The 26248-nt window shown below is 42.0% G+C and overlaps 1 protein-coding gene across 3 annotated transcripts; it reads left to right on the forward strand.

Annotated features, from left to right (window-relative positions):
* Positions 1–1500: 1500 nt before the first annotated feature.
* On the forward strand, positions 1501–24433 carry klhl4 (kelch-like family member 4). 3 transcript variants are annotated; one of them, XM_076159664.1, is made up of 12 exons: positions 1501–1675; positions 4786–5681; positions 12697–12864; positions 14141–14277; positions 14995–15191; positions 17769–17981; positions 18921–19107; positions 19185–19409; positions 21477–21639; positions 22460–22672; positions 23893–24064; positions 24246–24433. In XM_076159664.1, the coding sequence occupies exons 2-12, from the start codon at positions 5221–5223 to the stop codon at positions 24303–24305; spliced, it is 2196 nt and encodes a 731-aa protein (XP_076015779.1). In that variant the 5' UTR covers positions 1501–1675; positions 4786–5220; the 3' UTR covers positions 24306–24433. The 3 variants fall into 3 exon arrangements, with proteins under 3 accessions (XP_076015779.1, XP_076015780.1, XP_076015782.1); XM_076159665.1 differs by having other exon boundaries at positions 5215–5681; XM_076159667.1 differs by lacking the exon at positions 4786–5681 and having other exon boundaries at positions 1505–1675.
* Positions 24434–26248: the final 1815 nt, after the last annotated feature.

Below are 26248 nucleotides of genomic sequence, written 5' to 3' on the forward strand. Positions count from 1 at the left end.
GCTTAAGTTAACATGTTTATGAGCCAGCAAAATAACAGCTGGTATTTATGCAGCCCACACACAATATATATATATTAGGGCTGTCAATCGATTAAAAAAAATTAACTAATTAATCGCACAAATTTCTGTAATTAATCGCGATTAATCGCGATTAATCTATCAAGAAATTAATTGCATTTTTCTACTTAAGACTGAAGCTTATAATGAATATCTTTTAATGTAAAATCATCAAATGAATGTAGAATAAACACAAAGAAAGTACATTTAAATTCAAAAAACATTTTAATGAACAGTGTAAATTCAAAAAAGAAAGCTCTCATCTCTCATCCTCATACAACGTGTGTATTCTTGACACGATGGTTCCTCTCGAGGGTAAATTATAAGAGGTATCTCCCGATGCAACACGAAGTACTTCTCTCAGTCCATCATCCTCTACTGTGCTTACTGGGCGTCAGTTTTTAACAATCCAAGTAACCAAAGAATTGGTTAACCTTTCACTCACGGGTTTCGTCATTCGCCCACGAGTGCCACACTCCTGTAGAGTAGCCTGGCGGGGTCCTGTGGAGGTACTTGCAGCGGGGTGTTTTGCTCTCAGGTGATACGCCAAAGAGGTGGTACTTCTGTGGTAGTTGAATTCGGCTTTGCACACTGTGCAAATAGCTTTTGTTTTATCCAAAGAGCCGTCGGACAACTTTTTACACAGAAACTTTCCCCCTAAAAGTCCGTCGTTCGCCATCTTTCTGCCAATGACTCTTTTAATAAGAAAAGATGGTTGCCCGCGCAAGTGACCAAAGGTTATGGGTCAGCCACCACCGGAAGTAAACAAAACCGCGTTAATTGCGTTAAAAAAATTTAACGCATTAAAAGTTTAAAATTAATCGCCAAAATTAACGCGTTAACTTTGACAGCACTAATATATATGTATACATAAAATTTCAACATTATGAAAAAGCGAAATTGAATTGATGTAAATAAAACAAACAGACTACTGGCCAGAACTACCAGAACCCACAGTGTAGTGCATGGCAGGATAACAGCCTTTTGGGTCTCTAACATATGATTTATTTTAAATACGTCTTACATATCTTTTGCAATGCGTATATCACTTGCTTTCTCTTAACTTTAGTCCTTCAGGCTTGTAAAACATATTTTACAGGTTACCCTATCCATGCACTCCAAATTGTAAATTCAATTAAGAAATGCAACGAATGTAAATGGTATTTTTTCACCACGTACAGGTGTTTTCTTCATTTCTGAAAGCTGCACACTTGGTTGTTAAAATAAAGTGTCAAAGTTGTTGGCCAAATATAGACAACTATAATTTGATAATCTTTTTATAATACAAACAAGTATGTGATTTTGCTCTTTTCTTTTTTCTTTCAACCAAAGCACTCAAACACAGGATATTTTCCTCTATTCCCGGTTGCATGTATGCAGTTGTTGACATAGTACAAAGGAAGGAACTTATTGCGAGTTTCCTTTCAAAGAGGAAGGTGCCCCCTTCCTTTCTGGAGAGGCAAATATTGTGCTGAAAGAGGGACATGGGATACAAACCAATTGAAACAGTTCTTCAGAAATATGATTTTTAAGTTGTTCGACTGGATTGCAGATCATTTTCAGTTCGATTTTACAAGAGACTGCTAGAAGGTTCAGGAATAAGGCTTCCGGATTCTAGGTAAGACCAAAATTGATAAACATATTGCCTTCCTTCTTAAGGCATATACTATAGATGTTTTGTGCTCCTAAAATATGTTGGTGTCCTTGAATTAACTGGCACCAATGTACATTGTAAAAGTACATTTATGTAATGCAGTACCGGAGATGAGGGATTTGTCGGAATAGCTTTTCATTATTCCAGCAGCATTACTCAGAACTGTAAAAGAATTCACAGCATGTCCTTGGTTACCTTCCACAGTCTCTTAATATATGCTATTGATTCTGAAGATAACTTCATCCGTGGCTTCAGTCATAAATGGAGCATTAAATGTAATTTTCTCATAAATTCTTAACTTCCCCCTCCTGACCTCGAGTGAGTATTTTCTCTCCCAAGGCTGGACTGTATTTCTGCCGCAGTATCATGGTCATGGACATACCATGTCGGACTTGTTACAAATACTTGTTGACAATGTTATTTTATATTAATCAAGTAATCAAATCAAGTCCTTTCAGTTGGTGTTCAGTAAAAATGCTGATAGCAGACCCCTGATTTGAAATTTTAACAAAGCAAGACTTTTAAATATATACAATGATACGTATAATGTCTGCAGATAATTTAATATGGCCTTAGCCTCTATTTCGTGGTATATACTTGTAATAAAATCATAACCTTACCTTACCGTAATGCACGTAATTAAATTAGTCCATGCAATTGAAACATTTGACTCGATGGCTTGATTGCCATTGCAAGAGGAGATGATATACCATCACCTACTGTCTTGCATGCTCAGACAACGTGACAGGTATGTACACTGGGGATGCATATATTGGATGATAATGTGGTATACCACCCTAGTTTAATGTCTGACATCTCATGTCTCATGTGGAGTGAAGCCAGATGGTGTCCTTGACTCCTGCAAGAATAAAAGAGGTTACCCAGTATGATTGCTTTTTACAATTCATTAGTGTATATCTCACCGTATATGAGCCTCTATTATTATGATACAGCTTGACTTTATATGACAGTGTCTCTGTGAAAGCATTGTACGTTGCAGTTGTATTTTCGTGTTTTCTGCTATATCAATGCATTTCCCACATGCGCAAACTTGGCCTTTAGTGGAGAAAGAATCTCTCTTTGAATTGTATCTCCCAAGGTTTCTTCCTTTTCTTTATACATTAAGGTTTATTGGGAGTTTTTCCTTGTCTTCTTAGAGAGCCCTGGGCTGGGTATATGTCTTCGGGCCTGTAAAAGCCTTATTCACCTCATTGTCAGAGTTTTTGTGGAGAAAACATGTTTCATCCTAAAACATTTGTTAAAGCTAACAAAGGCTTGAAAACTATATAGCTTTCATTGACAAAAAATATGGGGAATCAGCTAATCTTTGCTCCCTGTCATTCATTGCTTCAATGCCACGTACCCATTTGGGTTTACACAAGGTATACAACCAAACCTATCAAACAAAGGAACATATTTGAATTCAAAGGATATCTACAAACTGGGATTTTATTAAATGTAAAATTTAAGAAGTTTTTAGAAAAAACCTCTTAATAATTTAGTGACTCTGCCATTGATTGTTAAAACATAGCTTCAAGCTCATTCATCATCTTTGACACATTAGCATAAACCCATAACAAAGGATGATTTATGCATTTCATGTAATAAGTCAAGCAAATTTTCTTTTGTTCAATCAGCAGCTGGATGTAAAATGCAGATGCAAGTTGAAGACAAAAAGCAGACTGACCCAGCAAAAATTAAATGAAATTAAACTGAAAAGCGATGCCTTTGCTTTAGCAGAATAAGTTCAATGACATCACTCAGTAGAGGAATAAGTCATTTCAATAGTATGTCCTTCTCAACCTGCAGTAGGAGGTTGTGAAGGTGGATGAATCATTGCACAATATTGGAATCTATTCTTTGAAGAACATTTAGGCTGCACTGCCCTGGTGAGTAATGTGTAAACAGAAAAGAGTGTGTGAAGACTAAAGAAGTAACATTTATCAGATGGTCATGAAAGCTGTGTATCAATAGTTCAGATGCAACACATTAAATTTGAGGTATTAATACCCACACAATCCAGTTACTTAGCACAACAGCTTCCTATAACAACTGACTCATAATAAAGTACTGAAAATATCCCGGATGTTGACAGCACACAGCAGACCACCATAGGCCACAGTTTTCATCTGCTGGTGATGCTGATCATATTGATCCAATGTCCCTGAATTACCTTAGCTTTGACATGGGGGGTTTAGTTTCACGGTTAGCGCTGCAGAGTTAAGCTCGTGAAGCCGCGGGATCTATTTTTTGAAATGTAAAAGGCTTTTTCCTGAAGCCCCAGCTGGGGAAGAGGCAGCGCATTGACCTTGAAGGTTTATCCGTGTGTAGTTTTTTCACTTGTAGTCGGAGGAAGCTTTCAAAATGCGTTGACTGAAGGAGAATATTTTTTCCACATGGCTACCTTTCCCCCATGGGACTGTTTGATATAAAAATAGCAGATTGCACAGATATGTGTGTGTGTCTCGTTGTGTGTGTGTGTGTGTACTGTATGCATCTGCACATACAGTACATTTATTTATTCATTCATTTTGTTGAATTTTTGTATTGAAGAAGCATTTGACACGGCAATAAGCTGTTGTGAGACATCTTGGAGATTGTTTTCTATACAGAGAGAGGGAGAAAAGAAATAGATAGAAAAAAAGGATATTAATGACACCTCGGAAATGTGATACACATGTGGACAAGATGCTCAAGGAGATGAAGCACAAATGAAGTACATTCATTTATGATTACCTCCTACTAATAGAGTCCAGTGAAGGGTAGTTAACAGTCTGTTTCTCTTTTTCACCAAGCAATGATTTACTTTCCTAAGGTGTGACCTCATCATGCTGCCTCCATGATACCCCACCTCCCCCTTTTAGCAAGGGCAGGCAGCCCTGTTATCTCTCTCTCTCTCTCTCTCTCTCTCTCTCTCTCTCTCTCTCTCTCTCTCTCACGTGCGCACACACACACACACCTACTGAGACACACAAAATAGCAGCAGAGGGGACTGGGCAGGGCTTGGGAGATTTTCTCATTTTGTTTCCAGAGTATATGTCTGTCAGAGTGAATGTGTGTATGTGTGTGCACAGACACAGACACAGGAGAGACGAGCAGAAAGAGGAGGAGGCGAAGGGGAGAGAGTGTGGATCATGCATGTGCATTAACTCAGCTCCGGCAGCACAGCAGCAGCAGCAGCAGCAGCAGCAGCAGCAGCAGCAGCAGCAAACAGAAACAGCAGCAGCACAAGGAGGGAAAGACAGAAAAAAACGGAGAGGAGAGTTGGAGGGAGGGCAATAATCTCAGGCACAGGAACAAAAGCTGCAGAGGACTGCTTTCCATCTGCACTAAAAGAACAACGGAGGAGTCAGAGAAGGAAGAGGGGGTGGTCATGATAGTAGTGAGACAATAAAGGAGGCACATTGTAGTCAGTGAAGACTGAAATCAAGGCTCTTCTCTCCTCTGCTCTCCTCCATGTTTTTGGGGACTCAACGTTCTATTGCCTTCGTCTCCAAACCCAGAGGAGGATGTCTGTGTCTGGGAAGAAGGAATTTGATGTGAAGCAGATCCTCAGGCTCCGCTGGCGCTGGTTCAGCCATTCGTCCCAGGGTTCAGCTGGCAGCGGGGGTGTTGGTGGAGTTGGAGGCTACATCCAGCAGGATGGCCTGGACCACAGAGGGACGCCTGTCCAGGGTCGGCTGAAGAGTCACTCAAGGGAAAGAGGTGTTGGAGGTGGAGGACTCAGAAAGAATAACAGCCCCGTCCACAGCATCTTGGCACCGACACCAGGGCCCACACCTGTCTATGTCAGAGCAGGACATCAATCATGGAGCCATCCGCAAAACACCATCCAGGGTCTCCAGGTCAACGAGGAACCTCTAAAGGACAGTTCCTCACCAGGTACCACAAGGAAAAAGGACACCGCCAGTGACCAAGACAATGTGAAGAGCAGCACCAAGGACCCTGCAGAATTGGAGGCCAGAGAGAGGTACGAGTGCAATGTTAGATTCCTGGAAACACCGATTAGTTGTTTGCCTCTTTAACTTTGGCATGGTGAACCTTCAATTAGCAGAAAGCAGATGCAAATTTGAGACTGATCTTCTCCCATATTCAAGTGAAGCTATGGTTGCAAATGAAATCCAATCTAAAATAGACTTTCTTGATGAATGAGGGAACCCCCTAGGATATTTTGTTGTATCAGTGAGCTAATTACTGTATATATTGCTGCTTTCTTTTCGGAGAATAACAATACATAAAAGCTATACCTTCAGCATTATGGTCATTCAATACTGGCAGTGATATTCTGCTTGTAATTCCGTAAATGAAAGAAAGATTAAATTATCTGTGCAGCTATCATTTTCAAATTTCATCAGGCTAGGCACTGCCATCACATCTCACCTGGGAACGACTCACTCTCAGTGTCCACAGCGTGTTAGGCGAGATAAACCAATAAACTTCTATTTAATAATTCAGTGGGTGGAAAGCTGAGGCTTTTTTTGTTCCCTTGTCTGTGTTGTGGTCCAGATTACAAGCATAGGAAGCTTTTGCCTGATTCCTCAGAGTATTTAGTTTTACACAGCACTAATGCATTCTTCCACACAGTTAAAAGTGGGTAGCGGGAAAGAGCCATTACATCACGCAACACATGCACCCAAGCTTATAAAGAGAGGAGGCAGTGCATGAATTATCCAGACTGCTGCCATCACCACTCTTGAGTGCAAAAAGCTATGATAGCTCAGGGTTGCCACAAGGTCTTTAATTTATTTTATACTCGCATCCTTTTACAAACCTTCGGGTTCATACACATTTCTTTATATAAATCCCCTCCCCCCCTGCTGCTTTTGCAGGTTGTTTTTCCCCTCCTTGTCCTCCATGTGATCGTACATCTTCTCCCAGGAAGTGTGCAGGTTAGAGACGAATGTGTTTGTCTCCCCGAGTGTGTGCTTGTGTGTATGGCGTGGAGGAACACTCACTTCAAAGACACAAAGACACAAAGCCCAAGTCTCCTTTTATCTTGTATGTGACATTTTAAGGTGACCTCTCCTCACACACCTGGTGATGAAATAACCAAATGAAAGTGAAGCCATCCCTTTGTTTTCACCACGATGAAATGGATAAGATACATATCCAGTGCTTGCAGCCCCAAAATGTGCTAGCACGGATGAAATGAATGCCACAGGCAGCTCATGGTGGGGTGTCCTGAACAGAACATGAATTATTCTGAGTTAAGATTCTGTTTTGGAATGAGCGCAACGTTCTGCTCTCCGTGTTGGCATAATTGGCAGATGTTCATGTTTTGGGGTCCCTGTATGAGAAGAGAGCATGCATAAAAGATGGGCCTCACAGTGAAAATGAATCTCCCTGGCTCTCTGGGGGTGGGCTGGGGGGTTGACTTCATGCTTGCCATGTAAAGCACAGTGCAGCCATCATATTTTGGCAATGATGCTGAAATATTAAAACGATTCAGTGATAGTTGAACATAAACCACATCCCTGGCTCAGCTCTGCTAGCTGAAACTGCTAACAGTGCCCACAGAGAATACATGTTTTATTTTACAGGCCAATATATTATAATTGTTGTTATCATAATACTGACAGACAGCTCCATCCTACAGCGATTTCATACCAATAAATTCATCAGCAGGTCGACATCTGAGTCACATTATTATTGAATCAAGGATTTACTCATCTGAAAACTAATCTGCCATGAGTAATAAGTGGGAAAAATGTTATGTGTTGTGTGCTTGTGCTGCCGGATGCTCATTACAGAACTGAATTAGGAAAAACTTAAGTACACTGCCCACCCCCAGCATGGAACTGAGGGGATTCAAATTTAACCGGACGTAGGATAGAATAACCATGGTAAATTTCTTTACTTCTAAATTTTGGGATGTTTTTATAGAAACAGATTTTAAATGTGTTACTTTAATTGAACAGATTTGCTCTGGGTGTCATGTATGTGACTGGTATTGTCCTCTCTTTTACACTGCTCTCTTGGCTCTGGTCACTTTTTTTGTCATTGACATTTACCTGGATACCTTTTATGGCAGAATATTAGAAATTTGTAGTTGTTTTGATAGTAGTCTTTGCAATTGATGCAGGGTACCGTTTGACCATGCAAGTGCATATAAGATGAACAGTGAATTGGGCCAGTGGCTTTGTGACACATCACGGTCATGTTCATCACAGACTAAGCAGATGTGTGGATGACACATAGCTATGCACATTCATTTACTCCTCCAGCTGGGTGGCCCTATTACGTCTCGCATCATAAATCTTTGACACGTAATTTGTCACAATCTCTCTAGTCTAGAGTCTCAGAAAGTTCCTCACCGAGTGATGTTCTTCAGTCACACTATGTCCGGGATGAATCTGTCCCTATATATAGTTCACAATCAAAAAGACATAGCCTCAATAGTTAGCACTTTCAGAATGAAGGCCATGGGTTCAAATATCACAGTGCCTTTTTCCCTGTCTCTCCCCTCCCATGTTCCAAAGACATGCAGATTGGGTGAATTGTGAATACTAAAGTGCCCATAGGTGTGAATGGTTGTGTGTGTCTGTGTGTATGTCAGCCCTGTAGTATAATGGCGACCCTGGCTCTCGCCCCAGTGAATCCTGGGATAGGCTCCGGGTCCCTGCGACCCTGCAGAGGATAAGATAATTACCTGAAAGATTCCTGGAACACACAATGTTGCAGTTTGCAGAGGTTAAATGGTTTGCTGTTTGTTAAACTTTTCTCAATACTAGACTAATAATAGCTTTACATATATAGATACCGTATGTATGCTCCGTCCTGGTGACTCCCATTTAACCCATCTACCCTCTCTCAGTCGCTGGCAGAGAATACGTGACAGAAGTTAACCTGAATGGAATGGAAACCCTGACCTCTCCCACATAAACACTAGCAGAGGCTTGAGTCAGCAGGCTGTTAGTTTGAATGATATCTCAATTCCCTCTCTGCCGCCTTGGAAAAGAAATACCACCACCTTCCCCCCTGTCAACAGCAGTAATTCAGACATTTGTCGGATGTCTCATAACACCAGAGGGCTTACAGGGTCTTAGTCTGCGTGTGGCACGTTTAGCGTTGTATCTTTAAATGCGTTAAATGACCAAGGAAAGCCTATCTGTCTATCTATCTCAAAATGGCATCTGTGTGGGTGAGGGGATAGAGCATATATAATCGATAAAGCATACTGTGCTGCAGAATAACGAGGTAAAGTTGAATGTGTTGAAATGTGGAGTGAGTAGCTACATTGTGTGTCGTTTCACCCACAAATGGGCCTAATTTCAATACAGAAAAATCCTGACACAGCTCTTCATGAATTTTACATCCACACCATTAACAGAGGCCATGGTGAAGTTCAACAGTAACCTTGGGCTCTTACGGTCAGAATCATAAAAGCCATACAGCTGTGAAGAAGCTGAATATACAGTATATCATAGAGCAGAAATTATAACTATAATCTACCAAACTGAGCAAGGAATTAAAAAAGTAATCATATATTTATCCATATTATTTTCATTCCAAATATTTAATCAAAACATATTTAACGTGATTTTATTTTTTGGAATATGTTAAATAATGTACTACGTATTTATCACTATATGCGATTGACCCGATTTGAACAGGAAGTGACCTTTACCCTTAGGTTTTCTTCTTCGTTGGGACAAGAATCACATACACAATCGGAAATGGAGCCTCGTCAGTACCACTTGTGCGTTATTGCTTTGCTTGTTATTGTCTCCTTGACGTTCGGTACAGCGGTTTGAGCGAGAATTAAGGCTAAAAATCGCGATCGTAGGAAAAGATGCGCTCTGATGGAGGCAAGGTAAGCTTAGTTAAATATTTACAATATTTATGAGCCTAAACACATTATCAACAAACCGTCTGAACCTTACACCCTCTAATAAAGATATGCTTGACTCAAATGCAAATAGGATCTTAATATTTATAGTGCTTTCACCGCAGACCACATATGATCCAGGTTTCAGCACTTTAATATTGTGGTTTAATCTGTTTACACACTCATATCACGTATAAATTATGGACAATTCAACAATGGTGAGCAGTCTCATACACCATGCAAGTAACCTACCATCAGCAAAGCAGTGAGGAGCTTTTCTGCTAAGACCTGCACATTTTTCACTTAGATTGGGACGCCCCCCCCCCCCACACACTTCAACCCCCCCGACGCACTTAACACCAAAATCCTGGGCATCATAGTGCAGAGCTCAGCATTTTAATCACAGTTGATCTATGAACATACTTTGCAAATCTCAATAAGGAATTAAAAATTTGCCCACGCCATTAAAAACAGTGTCCACCTACCTTTACAAAGCAGTGACAGTACGCTTTGCTCTACACGCCTGCCTGGCTGTGATGTCAAACTGAAACACCACTCCATCAATCATAAAGCATAAGATAACTAAGATAGTTTGACTTATGACTTCCATGTTTCACGTCTGTATTCTACCTGAGATGGCCCGGATTCATCTTATCATGGAAATTGTGCAGACATGGTTTGAACGTGTGAGGTAGTAAAAGCTGACTTAAAGAGACGCAGTAAAAGGAAGCAATATTTCATTTCGGTTAATAGCTGCTGCATTTTCTTTACTACACACAGACAATAAAGGACCCACTGGCCAGATCATATTCAAAACTTGCTACTGGCTTTACTGACTTTGGTATTGATGTAACAGAAGACCTGAAGAGCTTTTCCTCTGTAATTATCAGTATTATGCAGCGGTGTCAGTTATAAGAAATGACAACACAAGAGAAATGTCTGTGAGAGAGGGAACTAGGGAACTAGGGAACTGGGGAACGAGTCATTACAGTGTGTGTGTGTGCTGTATATATGTCTGAACACAAAGCCCAATGCCAGGATACTGCATGTCAGAAGGAGAGGAGCATCGGGAGCTCATGGAATATCTAAAGTCGACACTTGCTGTGGAACGCCTTTGTAGGAATTGTTGGATTTTCAGGCAAAAGCTCAAGCTCCTCAACTGCCCTCAGGGCGAGAGGGCGGGTTGGGGGGCTGTTATAATCCATTTGGTCCAGGCAGGCCCGACTTGCAGACAGATGAATTCAGGCACTGGTTTGAATATGATGGAGGAGGATTATGGTCTGACCAAACATCCGGAATTCCCGCTGGAGGGAAGCCTCAGAGCAGAGATTGCCAGTTGAAAGCAGCCATGTTTGAAACAGAAGGGGAATAGGTGTTATTCGGGTATCAATCGCTTCTCACTATTCTGTGTGTAGGTGCCTTGTTAAAGATAGCATATGGAGTTTCAACAGTCGATAAGAACCTCACTGCTACTGCTTCACCTGAACGCCAGAGTTTTTAATATGCAGTGTCTTTCTCAAATCCAGTTAGCCACATTTTTGGTGTGATAACATGGGAAAGGTGTGAAGAGACATCTACACATAAAGTGATATGTTTGGCACAGATGGAGACCTGACATGTAAGGGGTGATGTGGAATGAAACCCAGTATTCTATTCTATTCTATTCTATTCTATTCTATTGTTGAATTGCCCATGTGCTGTCCTGTACAGTATTGTCCATGAAGCATATTGTCTGGTGTTTTTCGGTTCTTTAGTGCGTCTGTAAAACCAGGCTATGCCTTTGATGATCCAACCAACTACTGAAAACGAAATATATACCTCAGAGAAATTTACAACTCCCCAGAATGTAATACCAAAGCAATTAGTGTCGGAGAGATTGGTAGGCATGAAAAATCCTTACAGCGTGCCTTGGAGCAATACAAAGGCAATGCATCTTAGTTTTATGGCCCAATTGCTTATTCAGTCTTGTTTGGTGTTTCTCTCCAGGACTCCAAAGTCAGTAGGGAATTATCGTGACAGGACAATAAATTACTCTTGCATTTAGCATAAAGGCGCCCCAATAACGACCCGGCTATAGGATACTGCAGTGACAAGAGTGCAATATAAACAATTCCCAGTGGAGGAGAAATGTAGCAGCTTTTTGCTAATCAAAGAAAAGACAGTCACACACCTGGCTTAAACCTTTATAATAGCGTAGTAATGAAAATATCAATATGAGTCACCGCCCCTTTCATCCTTTCTTCATATCAACATCAGTATGTGCCGGTACATTGGCAGCTTTTCACTTCATTTGCTTTGGCATATTTGTAATTGAACAAGCTGATGCAGCTCTCAGACCAGCGTATGAGCGCCAATGAGTGAGGACATAAAGTGACGCTTTAAATAGCATTGACATTCTTTCCTTGAAGACTATGTATCTTTGCGATTGGCTGTAAATTCTCTGAGAGAGACGGCTCGGGTCGGTTTATGTAGCATAACAAACAAGCCTAAATGTCAGCCAGTGGATTTGCCGTGTGAAGGACACCAGTGTGACTGGCTTGTATTATTTTGCCACGAGTCTGAGGGATTACTGGGATGCCTGTAAAACAGCGTGTAATCTAGCAGCCTGCGGGGAGCGAGACTGAGCCGTGCCACTGTGATACCAGGCACAGGCTTGTTCACTTGCTAAGTCCGCTTTTTTACCAAAATACACATGCAAACACAGATATGCAGACACGCATAAGCACGGACACAAAGGCTTCCCAAACACACATGCAGACACACGGGCTTATTCTGCAGGGGAAGCTGTTGCCTAGATTGAGATACTGTTTGTCCCGGTGGAAATCAGTGTTGAGTTATCCGCTTATGCGTAGAGTTAAGTCCGTAACGGCTTTCATTTCAGCTCACTTATTTGTTTATCTGCTTTGAGTCGTCTGGAAAGAGCACAATTTCAGCAGACAATAGCTAAGAACAAAGACACAAAGCGAAAATGTGTGCTATGCAAAATCCACACAGAAAGGGTTTGCTTTGGATCACCGGTTCTCAAACTGTGGCATGTGTACAGCACGTTTTACTATAAGTGCTAAAATATCTGTAAATTTCTTGTGGAATCCTTTTTTTTCCTCCTTGATCTTCATCTTCAGATCACTCATTTAGTCTCCTCATCCTCCTTGCACAGGTTGGATCTCAGTACCTTCACCAGGATGAACACCAACTCCTCCGACGAGTTTTTCCAGGCCACAAATCATGCAGAACAGACTTTCCGTAAGATGGAGACGTACCTTCAGCACAAGCAGCTGTGCGACGTCCTCTTGATAGCAGGAGATCACAAGATACCGGCTCACAGGTTGGTGTCTGCCTCTCTCCGCTTTGATGCCATTAATTACAGTTGCAGCTGCTCTGGTTAGGAGAAACAGGCTTCACTTCATCAAGACGTCAATACGGGGCTTTCAATCACCGGGTCGGATCGCATTTTACACACTGGAACAACTGTTATCAGTTGGGGGGAGGGGAAAGATCTGAGCAAGACGGCTTTGATTTGGGGACGACAGTTGAAACAACGGTATTCAAACGCATGCAAATCTAATATTCAATCGCATAATTCCAACGTTCACTGGTTTATATCTAAATATGGTACTATGATCTAATTAAACCCCTGCTGTTTCTCATTTCCACATTACATTTGAGGAATGGAAGAAGTGATTCCAGTACAATCCGATTCCAATATTTGGGCATTCACTGCTTGGCTGAACACATCACATTACATCCTCTGCATGCTGGGAGGTAGTGTGATCACGAGGGCATTCGTTTGTAAATCAACCGTCAGCGTGTTTTGGCTTTTTTTGGGGGTGCAAATTCATTGTGAAAGGGCCGGAATACCGCACAGAGAGGAGAAAAGGATCAATGACTGAGCGGGTCGAACGAGCTTTGAGATGGGATCCTTTAGAAGTTTGCATCGCTTGCTCAGAGGCATCAGTGCCCTTGACCTCAAACGTAGCTCCAGCTGTGGCCCAACAGAATCTTCTAGGTCCATTCATTTTACTATACGCCACACACAGATGATAATAATTAAATTAATATGAGAAACTACCATATTATAGCCACATGGACGCACAGTGATTGATGTCACACACCACAATCTCATTTCCTTGTAATAGCATAAGATCACTCCTTCCCCTCATAGATTGACGAATGTGTTTTACGAGCCAGACGAATATGTAAACACAATAAGACGTCTGACTGTTATTGCTGTTAGTGACATGTCATTGTGTATGGCATCATTTAATTCATTGTACTTTTTGGAACAATGTGACAACACAGATTGCAGGGGGGGCGGGACCAGACCGAGGCGTTGAGTTTCTCAAAGCGATGCTGCCCTCATATTATAGTCCCACATATCATCATGTGACATATTAATCAAAGTTAGAAATTGTACAACATGAAATTATTTAACCACTGCAACACTGCCCTCTCTGATGAGGCAAACCAACATTTGAGGACATGAATCATGATGTCAGGCTTGATTTATTCATGGCTTTATCTTATTGGAATTTAGATCTGCCACTGACATATTAATATTATATTGTATGACAGCATTTATTCTTTGCATTCCTTTATGACAGATTGGTCCTGAGCGCCGTGTCCGACTACTTTGCTGCCATGTTCACCAGCGACGTAAGGGAGGCGAAACAGGAGGAGATCAAGATGGAGGGAGTCGATCCTGACGCCCTCAGGTCCCTGGTTCATTTTGCGTACACTGGTGAGTGCTCGTAAAGCCATTCACTAGCCCTTGTAACTTCTTACGAGACCTCTGATGTTGGAGCGTGATTAAAATGGATCAATGATGCAATTCATCACCGTGGCTGACTGACAGGGGCGTAATGTCGGCGTGAACCTGCTCGTTTCACAGGACAGATGCTCTTTGAGAAATCCACCGCTATGTAGTTCACTTAGAATAAATCTTTAAAGGATGAACTTGAATAGAACATGATAATCATCGTCATGTGTTAATGTGTGCAGAGTTCACCTCATCACTGCTGCACACGGGGAATTTTTGTAAAGAAACCTTATTGGGTCAAATCACATGCAAACATGTTATCTGAAATTTGTCTTGCGTGCCCCTCTTACTTTATTATTACAGAGGGGTCAGGGCAGCCATGATACCGCGCCTCTGGAGCAGTTTGCGCGGTTCAGTGCCTTGCTCAAGGGCACCTCGACGCCATAGTAGCCTCGAACCGGGGACTCAAACCTGCCGCCCGCTCATATATACTACTGTACTTTTAAATCCCCATTATTTATGTGGGGCTACTTGACAGATTAAGATTTTACACTTGCTTACTTTAAACATGAAATTGGAAAATTAGAAAATATGTCTGAGTTGGAACTAGCTGCCAATATATTATGATTATGTATAATGTGCCCCTTTCATGTAAAGTCTTATAATGCTTCTTATAATGCTTTTGTCTTGATATTCCAGGTGTCCTTGAGCTGAAGGAGGAAACCATTGAGAGTTTATTGGCAGCAGCTTGCCTCCTCCAGCTTTCACAAGTCATCCATGTGTGCTGTAACTTCCTGATGAAACAGCTTCATCCCTCCAACTGCCTGGGAATTCGCTCGTTTGCGGACGCTCAGGGCTGCGTGGATCTGCTCAACGTAGCCCACATCTACACCATGGTAGGGAGGAAAGCTGAGCTGGGTTGTGTTTACACGGGGAGTTGAGCTAAAGTATTTATCTGCAGGGAGGATTGAAATACAGGAGGGCTGCAGTGGTAACAGTATCCCTCAGTGTTTTGGATAATGTCTTTTATCACACATAACTATTTTCAAAGGTTAGGTTACTCCGTACAATTATTTTAATTAATTTTGTCCACATTAGATACTGATTGCAGTTAATAACCATAAAAACAAGGCTTTTAAATGTAATCATAACTAAAATTCAAGTTAAAATGTATCTGTTCTGTGAATTCAATCTAAATATCAAATGAAATGTGTTTTTAAGCAAGTTGCACAGGACTTATTCGCATAAATCAGGTAATGTAATGCTTGGACGTATCTTTATTTGAGACCATCCTCTGCTTCGAGGCCAGAAAATTGATCGAAGCTGTCATAACCTGTAAGAATGACATCCGCATTTGAATAGAAATGGAATAGTTTGACACTTTCATATGATCTAATTTGGTTATTTGACTATCACTAGGAGAGATCACGTTGATTATTGCAATGTCAGCCGAAATCAAAACGTTACTCCCGTATATTGCTGCAATGACATCTTTGCATAACACCAACATCCGTGCACATATTTTTCAGCCAGATAACGTCTCGCTGGCCGTGCAGAATTGACAATATGAGACAGGCGTTATCTCCTGAAGGACATCTGCACAGTCTGTTTACATAGGCCCCATCCAGGACCAAGAGGTTAATCTAATCAGCAAACTGCACAAGAGGGCCAAGTTCCTGTTCAATCGCTTCAATAATGAGCAGCGAGCGCTCGGGGCTTCCTGGAAGTCCATCCTCTGGGTTCTGAGCCGAGCGAGTCATGTTTTGATAAGCTTGTTTTTCCTGGTTGGGCACAACAGCCGATATCCGCTGCGACACCCTTTTCCTTTTGCGAACAAGTTTCCTTTGCACATTGCACCGGGTAAAAAATGTGATATTATATTCTCTGGAATTCCTTTTCCTTTTCTACAAGGGGATCTCATTTTCATATTTGTATGAAAATATTTATACGAGTCTGTCAATCAATAAGACGAGAGAGAGAAAAGGTAAACACTGGCTGGTACAGTATATTTAAATTTAGTGGAAGAGTTTCCCTGGAAACAGATGTAGGTATAAACACACATATACACAATACACAAGCAAGGTCATTCTATCAGCCTCAAAGGTTTCAATAAATAATCATTCTCCTCAAAACACCTCTTTGTCCCTACTATCAGGCCTTTGCAGTCATTAGATCAGTTATTATCTTTTCCAAGTGAACTTGTTTTCCAAACACTTTGCTGGCCAATTGTTTTGCCAGCCTCTTTTTTTTAAATGGCTGCAAACCCAATGTGCTTAAACTTTTAATGTTGTCAGCAGTTTGGGATGTAATTACAAATAATCGGTCCGAGGCAATGTCAATGAGTTGGATGGAATTTCCGCCCCAGTAATACCAAAACAGATCAATTTATGTCCCTCATTTCATTAAGACCATCTGTGTTAAGCTGTTAAAACCTGCTCCCATAATAGATCGGGCCCGAGACATTGTAATTTGTTACAAGTTGATGATCAATCGCTTGCTTGTTTTTCGTAATTGTTAACACACCCACAGTGCACGGAGTACTTGGTTTGTCAAAGTTCTTCTGGCAGCCTTACAATTATTGCTCTGCAGCCTCATAGGAAATAAGGCAGCGTTCCGGCCAAGGATTCCTCTGCGCCGTGTCTTTTATGTGTTTTAATGTCCGACATAACATAGAGGCGTAGAGGGGGTTTTATATAGCTCCGTCCTTAATGGAACTGCTCAGAGACGATGTCCTTGAAGAGGTAGCGACGCAGCGCTGTAATATCACTCTGGCTCCTGGCCAGTCGATGGAAGATCAATCTTAAGGAAGGCAATAGAGAAAGGCTTCCACAAAACTCCCTAAAAGGCACAATTGTGTCATGCGTGATCATGAGAAAAATGTTTTAGAAAGATGAAGATGACTTTTTTAAGGTTTTATGCCAGGGTTGATTTGTAGCCTAGGCTGTTTTTTGGATTTCGATTCATTAGCAGAGGTGTGGATCAGACACTTTCTCATGTTCTCCCGTTCTCTTTTTTTCAAGGAAACGTGTGTTTCACTGTGGGTATCATTAAATTGGATTCCCTAGCTTTGAATCTATTTCGGGAATCTGCAGTCAACACAGTATTATATGATGTGCAGATGAAACGGGGGAAACTGTTTGACAAATGCCAAATTTATATGTTAAATGAAAGCCATAATTGTGGAATGCAATGCTAGTTAAGTTGACAGAAACACTTGGAGCCGTTTGTCAGAGCACCAGGTTTGCCTTAGAAATGTAAAAAAACAAATTGAATACATAACGTTTAATAGATTTGAGAGTTACACAACTTCTATCTAAATGAAAATGAGAGGCAAATACAGAAAGGGGGTGCTTCTGCTGGATGTCTCTATATACATCCCAGAGAGAGAGAAGGCAAAAACAGGCAAGGAGCTGGTTCAGTAGATGGAAAACAGCTCAATCCCTGATCAAAAGGATCCTTCCCTCCTGTTCCAGGAACATTTCCTCGAAGTCATTCAGAACCAGGAGTTCCTGCTGCTCCCCACGGCTGAGATTGTCAAGCTGCTCTCCAGTGATGACATCAATGTTCCAGATGAAGAGACCATCTTCCAGGCTTTGATGATGTGGGTGCGGTACGACGTTCAGCATCGACAGCAGGACCTTGGGGTGCTGCTCGCCTTCATCCGCCTGCCTCTTCTTCCTCCTCAGGTAAGACAGCTGGGGGAGATTTAGCTGAGCTCTTAAGCTTTCATGCCACCACCCAGTGTCCACAACAGTGCTGTTTCACATTCACACAGTGACATGTATTTACTGCAGACACGTGCACTACACACTCTCTGCCTTCAAATGGACTCTGAAAGGCGAAGACCTACTGCAATGCCAATAATGGTTTGTTTATGCCTTCACCGACTAAATCCCCACTCAGTGACAAATCAAACTGCCAATACATAACAGCAATACATAGCTTTCCTAAGCCCAGCGGAGCTCTGAATGGCTCACTTATGTTTGAGTTATTTTGGTTTTAAACACTGCAGTTGAGTTTTATGATTGTCTAGAGTTCTACCAAAGCACATTTTTACAATAGTAGCATCATAATATACACAATTTCTGCCAGATCTCAACTATGAAAATATTCCAATTTCACTTTAATGCAGATTTATTTTCACTGGCAGATTACTTTCCTCAAGTTATTACACCCATATGAATTTCATATCTTGACTACTTTCAGGTTACTATGACTTAAAGCAACACATAATAAGAACCCAAGGCAGAGAGAATTTGCCGCTATTTGCTGCTATAATGATTTTGTTTCAGGCTGTCCAGAGTACTAAACCAGCTGTTGTCATTTTCCAAACTACTACCACAATTTTGGATTGACGATCAAAGATATCGGCCATGATTCGCTCAACAGTCCAACCTGGCACAGCCTGTAGGAGTCTCCGCACAGAGATCCTGTATAACTGTTACTAACACTGATGTTTGTTACATAAAGTACCAAATGTTATTTTCATACAAGCCTCTCAAACATCATTAACACATCATTGGGAACATGTGGCGCATTTCTCTGCGTAAGATTCTTCTCGCTGTGAAAGCAAATCTCCATTCTTCTAATGCAGCTTTGTTTATGTGTTTTTTCTTGAAACGCAGCTGCTTGCAGATCTGGAAAACAACAAAATGTTCTCAGATGATCTGGAATGTCAAAAGTTACTCATGGAAGCTATGAAGTACCATCTTCTACCCGAGCGGCGACCCATGTTCCAGAGCCCAAGAACCAAACCCAGAAAGTCCACTGTGGGGGCGTTCTATGCTGTAGGGGGGATGGATGCTACCAAAGGTATAACCCACACACGCACATTAGATACAATACACAACAATCAGGTAGTTTCATACTTGTTGTTTTACTGGTTTTAGGCTCGACCACCATTGAGAAGTACGACCTGCGGACTAACACCTGGGTACAGGCGGGAGTCATGAATGGACGCCGGCTCCAGTTCGGCGTAGCAGTGATCGACAACAAACTGTATGTGGTGGGAGGGAGGGACGGGCTGAAGACGTCCAATATGGTGGAGTGCTACAACCCGGTCAACAAAGTGTGGTCCACCATGCCCCCGATGTCAACACACAGACACGGGCTGGGTGAGTGAGAGGCACTGCAGCCAAACTAAAACTACATCTCTGTAGAGTAATGTCTGTGAACGTCCAGCAGGGGCTTTGTTAGGACGACACACAGGAAATCCTGCCTCAGAATGAAGAGCGACCTCCTTTTAAATCCTTCCTCAAAACCTATTTTTATGACCGTCCCTGCTCTTCTTCTCTTCCCTGCTTCACATTCATTGATTTTTATTCCATTGTGCCTTATTTGCCATTTGTCACACTTTCATTTTCTTCTCCATATTTAATTGTCTTCTTAATTGTATTTGATTTTATCCCCTCGGTTGTCCCTCTTTTCTCTCCTATCTCTGTCAGTAATTACCCAGTAGCCGCTGTACAATCATCCCTTTACTGTGTTGTTATCTGGCTGTAAAGAGCTCTTTGATGTGAAAAGAGCTATATCACATTTTATACAGTATTATGTTTGAAGAGGAAGAAGGAATTGTGGCCACAGCTCAGAAGATTATTGAACTATGTCATGAATTTAATGATTTATTTGAGAGGTTCACATTGTTTACTATCTGTATTCTTTCAATTTGATTAGGAAAAACAATTCTGATTAGAAAGAACTCCTTTAGAAAGAGGAGTCAGAGGCTTAATCCATATGTTAACAGTTACAGTTAATAGAATCCATTCTGTCAGCTATTTCAGGTTTAATGTTGTATATTTTTAAAGTTACCCAGAGGGGTGTAACGCCCCAAAATTGCAGGATGCAAGACCTTTTGATATGTTCCTGTTCCCCTGTCAGAGCTTTGGCAGGCTGCTCCGGCCCTGAGCTCTTCTTTTAACCCTCCCCCGCCCAGGAAATCTCATCATCAAAAGCGTTTTTGATTCACCGTTGAAACAGGTGTGAGTCTGAACAGGGAGAGATCTTGTCAAAGCGTGTGGCTCGCCCAGTGTGGTCCGGACTCTCAGCCAGCCCTGGGAGATTAAGCCATACATATCGCCTCTTGTTGTCTTTGATCTATGCTGCAGCAACAACACAAAAACAACCCCAAAACAACATGTGCTGCATTTTTTTCCAGTCTGAATATATTTCAGCTTATGTCTGCCCGGGCTTTTGCTTGCTGTAAAGACAAGAAAGAGAAAAGTATTTCCGTCCGGCTGTGTTTATGTCACTCGTGGGCTCATCTAAATCCGTCCGCCCCAATGTTCCCTCGACATGACTGAACTAACCAAAGGAAATCTGAGCTGTACTGCGAAAATCCATTGTGTTAAAACTTCCTTTGCATTGAATAGCACTTTCCTCTGTGACTGAAGGAATAACAATGTGTTTTTATATTCTTCCTGTTGTTTTTAAATCGATTGGGTCAGCTGTATAGGAGTGACTCACTAAGGCTCTGTTGCTCAATTCCAAAAAAAAGAGAAAAGTAGCCCCTGGCTCATTCCTCTCCAGGAACCACTAAAAAAAGAAAGCGTTCCATGAGTTTGATTTCTTTTCATCGATTATTCACTGACTCACGATGTGCCTGCTGCTTCCACTGAGCTTAAATGTGAGGAATTTAAAAGGTGTCAGTGTTGCCTTTGCCTCGGAGGATGTTAAAAGGAGGAAGTTGACTGCATTGCCTCTTAAACTGTCCTTTTTGATTCTTTACATCACATTACATTACGATCATTTGGCAGACGCTTTTATCCAAAGCGACTTACATTACATTACCACCCTTCGCAGAGGGGGGAGCAATTGAGGGTTCGGTGCCTTGCTCAGGGGCACCTCGGCAGGGACTCGAACCGGCAACCCTCCGGTTCTTAAGCGGAAGCTCTACCCACTCGACTACTGCCTCCCTACTGCCTCCCTGCCTCTTTACATTGACCTATCACAGCATAGATAGTTTGGAGTTACAGTTGCTGCTGCTTCTGTTGCATCACCACTCTGCTTGCCTGCACTCTCATTTCTAATTCATTTCACACACAAATTATGTAGCATTATTCCAGAGCAATAACTTTTAAATCAACCAGGACATTGTCACAAATGAGTGCACCGTAATGGCTGAGCGATTAAAGCTAACATTAATTATAATAACCATAATGTTTTGGTGTTTGCATTGTGTCCAGGTATTGCTGTGCTGGAGGGTCCCATGTATGCTGTGGGAGGTCATGACGGCTGGAGTTATCTCAACACGGTGGAGCGATGGGACCCACAGGCCAGGCAGTGGAACTATGTGGCCAGCATGTCGACCCCGCGCAGCACCATGGGTGTCACTGCGCTCAATGGAAAGTAAGTCTCAGCGTCCTTTGCACGCGTCATCTCCGGCATGGCTAAAGGATCAAATATGCAGCTTCACCTTAAGGGCATGTCTGTTTCCTCTCCTTTGCCTCATCGGATCAAGTTTATTTCCCACAGTTGTCACTCATGTTGATGAGCTGTCTACTTTGTTACACATCCAGCCTGAGGCCGAGATAATTGGCGTCTGTAAAGCCAGGCAACAAGGAGACACACGTACAGGAATTTTACAGCAAAAGAAACACAACGTGCAAAAAACACTGATGTGGTCCTTCCACTTGCTGCGCACTGATCCAGGCGAAGGTTTAATTGAATTGAATATCACTTAGAATAAGGTTTTGTGAATGCAGATTAAAATGCTCTTGTTTGGTGCACAGAAAAGCAACAATGTGCATTTATATTATCTAGCAAGCACAATCTGAGAACAAAGGGTGTTGTGATATGTGTACTAATGTATACTGTGTAGCCTAGGCACTTTCAAAGCAAAACACATTCTATGGCTGTGTATTGAATGTCTTTTTAGTAATTAAAGGAAAACAGCAGACCTATATCTCTGAGCCTAGCATTAAGGTGTTTATGTGATCCTTGGCTCCCCTGAGTATTCAGTGTTAAGTATAGGTTGGAGTTCTTTCCTGCAGCAAAGACAAAAATAGACAACAATGAATCTGTGTCTCTGCCATCTTGCCGTCGGCTTTGTGAGATGCGAGCGCTGACGTGATCCTTCTAGGAGACGAAACTCAAGGATCAGGGCGTCGACACAGCTCTGCCCCCTCTCCTCATGTTTCACCACTGCTCTGTCCTTCTTGCTCCCCAGATTGTTTGCGGTGGGAGGTCGGGATGGCAGTTCGTGTCTGAGATCGATGGAATGCTTCGATCCGCACACAAACAAGTGGAGCATGTGCGCGCCCATGGCCAAGAGGCGAGGGGGCGTGGGTGTGGCCACGTACAACAACTTCCTATATGCCGTGGGAGGACACGACGCCCCTGCCTCCAACCACTGTTCTAGACTCTCTGACTGTGTTGAGAGGTCAGTTAATGAGGCCGCTTGTGGACACGCACACACACACGCACACCCACACAAAGAAGAAGTTGCATAAGCTGTTTTGGTTTGCAGGTTTTGTGATTCTGTAGAAGGGTGGTTTTGGAGCTACTGCCTTTCTCAAGAGAACAAAAGGGAGTTGAACTGTTTCCTCGCTCCGCTTGCTTGATCCACACCCTTTTCCTGCTTTTCTTTTTTAAAGTGTCTGCGTCACATCAAGAGATCATATTTTCCACGGAAGGTTTCATTCTGAAGTATCTGGCTCCATCTGGTGGTCATAATGTCTTACTGCATCTAAAATTGGATTATTCATTTATTGTGGTCGTTTTATTCTCACAACAGCTTCTCCTATTTTTAATAATCATTTGTCAATTTGTTGTGGATTTGTGTTTTCATTGTGGACGGCCTATGATGGTTGTTTTCCGATTCCATAATTAGTTGTGTATGTAACAGTTGTGTGTTTTCCACCATATGCTTCTTCATTTGAGTATTCAAAATTCCGATTTTAGGTTTTCAATCCAAAGAATACAACCGGTATTCTTTGTTTTATGGGTGTAATCTATGCGTTATAATGGGGGATCTTCAGATTTAATTTACTCAGACAAATACTGTTGTACAATTTATTCCAAGCTCCTTATTGTCAGTATTTTACCGTCATAATTTTTAGTAGACAATTCATTCTTACCAAGTCATTTTTGTAATTATGGCAATGTAGTTATTGTCACATTTTGCTGAAAACGTACTTAAAAATGCCACAACACAAGTTCATGCTCAAGTGCCTCGGTGTCAAGTGTCAACAAGGCCTGACTGAAATTCTGAACAGATGAGATCAGAATCTGACCTCATCAGCCAGAAATCATGGAGACTGAATAATGCGCCGTGTCCCAAATGTCTTCATCTTTCAGAGACGGGTTTTATTTGTCTTTCATGTTTCAAATTGGCTCCGAGATCTCCTGCTGTTCCAATTCAGACGTGTAAGATGAAATACGATAAAAGCACAAATTAGGGCTTTCTAGTAGAGTTTGATTTATTGATTTAGGCTGATATGACGGATGGCACTTAGCCCGTTTATTACAGAGCCGCCACAGTATAATCACGATGTAATCACGAGTCATAAAAGCCTTGGATATTTAGAGACCAAGCCAAGTTAAACCACAACCGGAAGTGAAGTTTTCCTTATTTGCTCTCTCGTCTTCTCTCCCTCTTAGGTATGACCCAAAGACAGACACGTGGACCACCGTGTCCCCCCTCAGTGTTCCTCGGGATGCAGTGGGCGTTTGCTTGCTGGGTGACAGGTTATACGCTGTGGGTGGGTATGACGGTCAGTCGTACCTTAACACTGTGGAATCCTACGACGCGCAGAACAACGAATGGACAGAGGTAAGAAGAACCGCTGCTTACTGGTTACAGCAACTTGGGAGCTTCAAACATCATATAGCCTGTTCTTGTTTTGGAATACGTTGTTTAATCCTGCCAGCTCTGATCCGCTTGAAGTAAAATGATGTTTTTGAAGACGGACTCAGATGAGAAGCTGCATGTTAACCCTTGTGTCTTCCCGTAGGAGGTCCCTCTCAACATCGGCAGGGCAGGCGCCTGCGTGGTTGTGGTGAAATTGCCTTGAGCGTTTTGTCTCACGACAACGCGGGAAGCAAATGAGCGAACGGCAAAGGAAGAGTGGACAAACAAAACAACAGATCAAGGACGCATCCTTTGAGAATCATGCTTTCAGTTATTTTTTTGGCCCTCAGCCTTCCAGATTTTTCAAAGGAAAACACAGATCGAGCTTTGCCCGTAAACTATTGTTTCTATCATCAGTGGCCTTGTCTGCCCACTGGGAAGACTGGTATGCACCACGCATTCTCTACATTCTCAACCGACCAAGAATTCTCATAGACTTGGCTAAGCTGTAGCAAATTAGTGCCAAGCCTTTGTTGTGCTGATTTGTCCTAATAGTTTTGCGAGACGCTCTGTGTATGTACCTAAGATATGAATGGATGAATAAAGGACATTTTGACTCATTTGAAGGTTAGTTTGCATTTATACACCAGTATTTCCTACCAGTGCCATCCCATACACTTTATTTTTAGTTTAATATTATCCCCTTTCTAGCCGTTCAAAGATCTATCAATGTCCCACTGTCCTTCCTTAGTGGGTGGTCTCAACAGATTATTACTCTTTCGATAAATGATTTTGCAGGACCGCTGTTAACACTGAGGGGAATCTGCTGGAGTCCTGGCACGGATCGCTGGGGAGGGATGAGAGGAAAATTGTTCAAACACACTTTTTTCTGCCAAATAATGTGCGATGCTTGTAATTTTTTGATGTTCTTTCCTAATGAGCCTCTAGCTACGGAACACCAAAGTCATTCGCTTGTCGTCGAAGTTGCAGATAGGGTTTACAAAATTGTGAATCACAAAAATATATCATATTGATATTTCACATTACTGTACAGATTTTTTGTGATCTTTCTGAACCCAAGTATGGTGACTATGTAATTCTGTTTTTGGTTTTTTTTCCAGGCATGCTTGCTGAGCATTTGATTAGTATGTCATAATACTGTATATCATGACCCCTGAGAAAATGCTGTACGTGCGCACACACACACACACACACACACACACACACACACACACACACAATTAACTGCGACACAGTCAAACCTGGACAAGTGGCACCCGCTGCCCTCGAACCAGCTTTCCCGCGGCCATGAGTGCTGTTTTACATTTTTATGGGCGGCACTTGAAGACTCGATTTCCCCGGCACTTCACTAACATGATTTTGATCAGAATTTCTACATTTGTAGTTCATTGTTCTCATAATGGCGACAACACATTCAGAAGGAGAGCAGTTTGTAAATGTAATGTAATTGTTTTTGGGGGCCAAATGTTGCTGGTTTTTATGTTTTTGTTATGCTTTTGTACAGCATGCGAACTGAAATAAAAAGCATTTCATTCTTCTCTGCAAGTGCAAATCCCTGTGTAGAACTACAATGATGTGGCCCCTCAGTGGGCGGATCGTAACTTCTCTTGACGCAGTCTTTAACTAAACTAACTGTTCGGCTAAACAGACTTGGATGCTGCTTTGATGAAGGCATTAACCTTGCTTTATGCTCATTTCAGCGCCCACTTTAAGTCAAGAAAGCATGTTTGTTGACATCTCTCCTTCTATCTCACGTTCACATCAGCAGACTGAGGACCAACTGCTACTGCTTGCCTTCGTTGTTTACCAGCCAAATAGCTGCACCCCCACCACCGCCCCACGCCAGTCTGTTCACAAGATCCTGATTGCTGCTGCATACAGAATACTGCCTCACATGTTTACGTATTTACTGCATTTCACAAATCAGGTATTGAGAATATGTATATAGTTTTATTTATCTTTATTGTATCGACAGGGAGCTGTAGCTGTTACCGCCCATAGCTCAGTTGTTTTAGCTTTTCTACTCTCTGTGCTGCTTCTCTAACTTTTCAGCTTCTCTTTCTGTTTGGCCTTAGGGGTAGATGATGGTTTTTACCTGGATTCACCATTTCAGGTTCAGACGTTCAGGTTTGTTGAAGCACAGGT

Source organism: Genypterus blacodes, unplaced genomic scaffold (assembly GCF_046128005.1).
Source record: "Genypterus blacodes isolate CSIRO-AG114 ecotype Tasmania unplaced genomic scaffold, CSIRO-AGI_Gbla_v1 ptg000098l_1, whole genome shotgun sequence".
Taxonomy (NCBI): domain Eukaryota; kingdom Metazoa; phylum Chordata; class Actinopteri; order Ophidiiformes; family Ophidiidae; genus Genypterus; species Genypterus blacodes.

Excerpts from the sequence above, each read along its gene's own strand:
- klhl4 (XM_076159664.1), top strand. The coding sequence starts at position 5,221 with ATGTCTGTGTCTGGGAAGAAGGAATTTGATGTGAAGCAGATCCTCAGG. Across the intron at positions 12,865-14,140 it reads CACAAGATACCGGCTCACAG|ATTGGTCCTGAGCGCCGTGT; the intron begins GTTGGTGTCTGC and ends CCTTTATGACAG. Across the intron at positions 15,192-17,768 it reads TAGCCCACATCTACACCATG|GAACATTTCCTCGAAGTCAT; the intron begins GTAGGGAGGAAA and ends CTCCTGTTCCAG.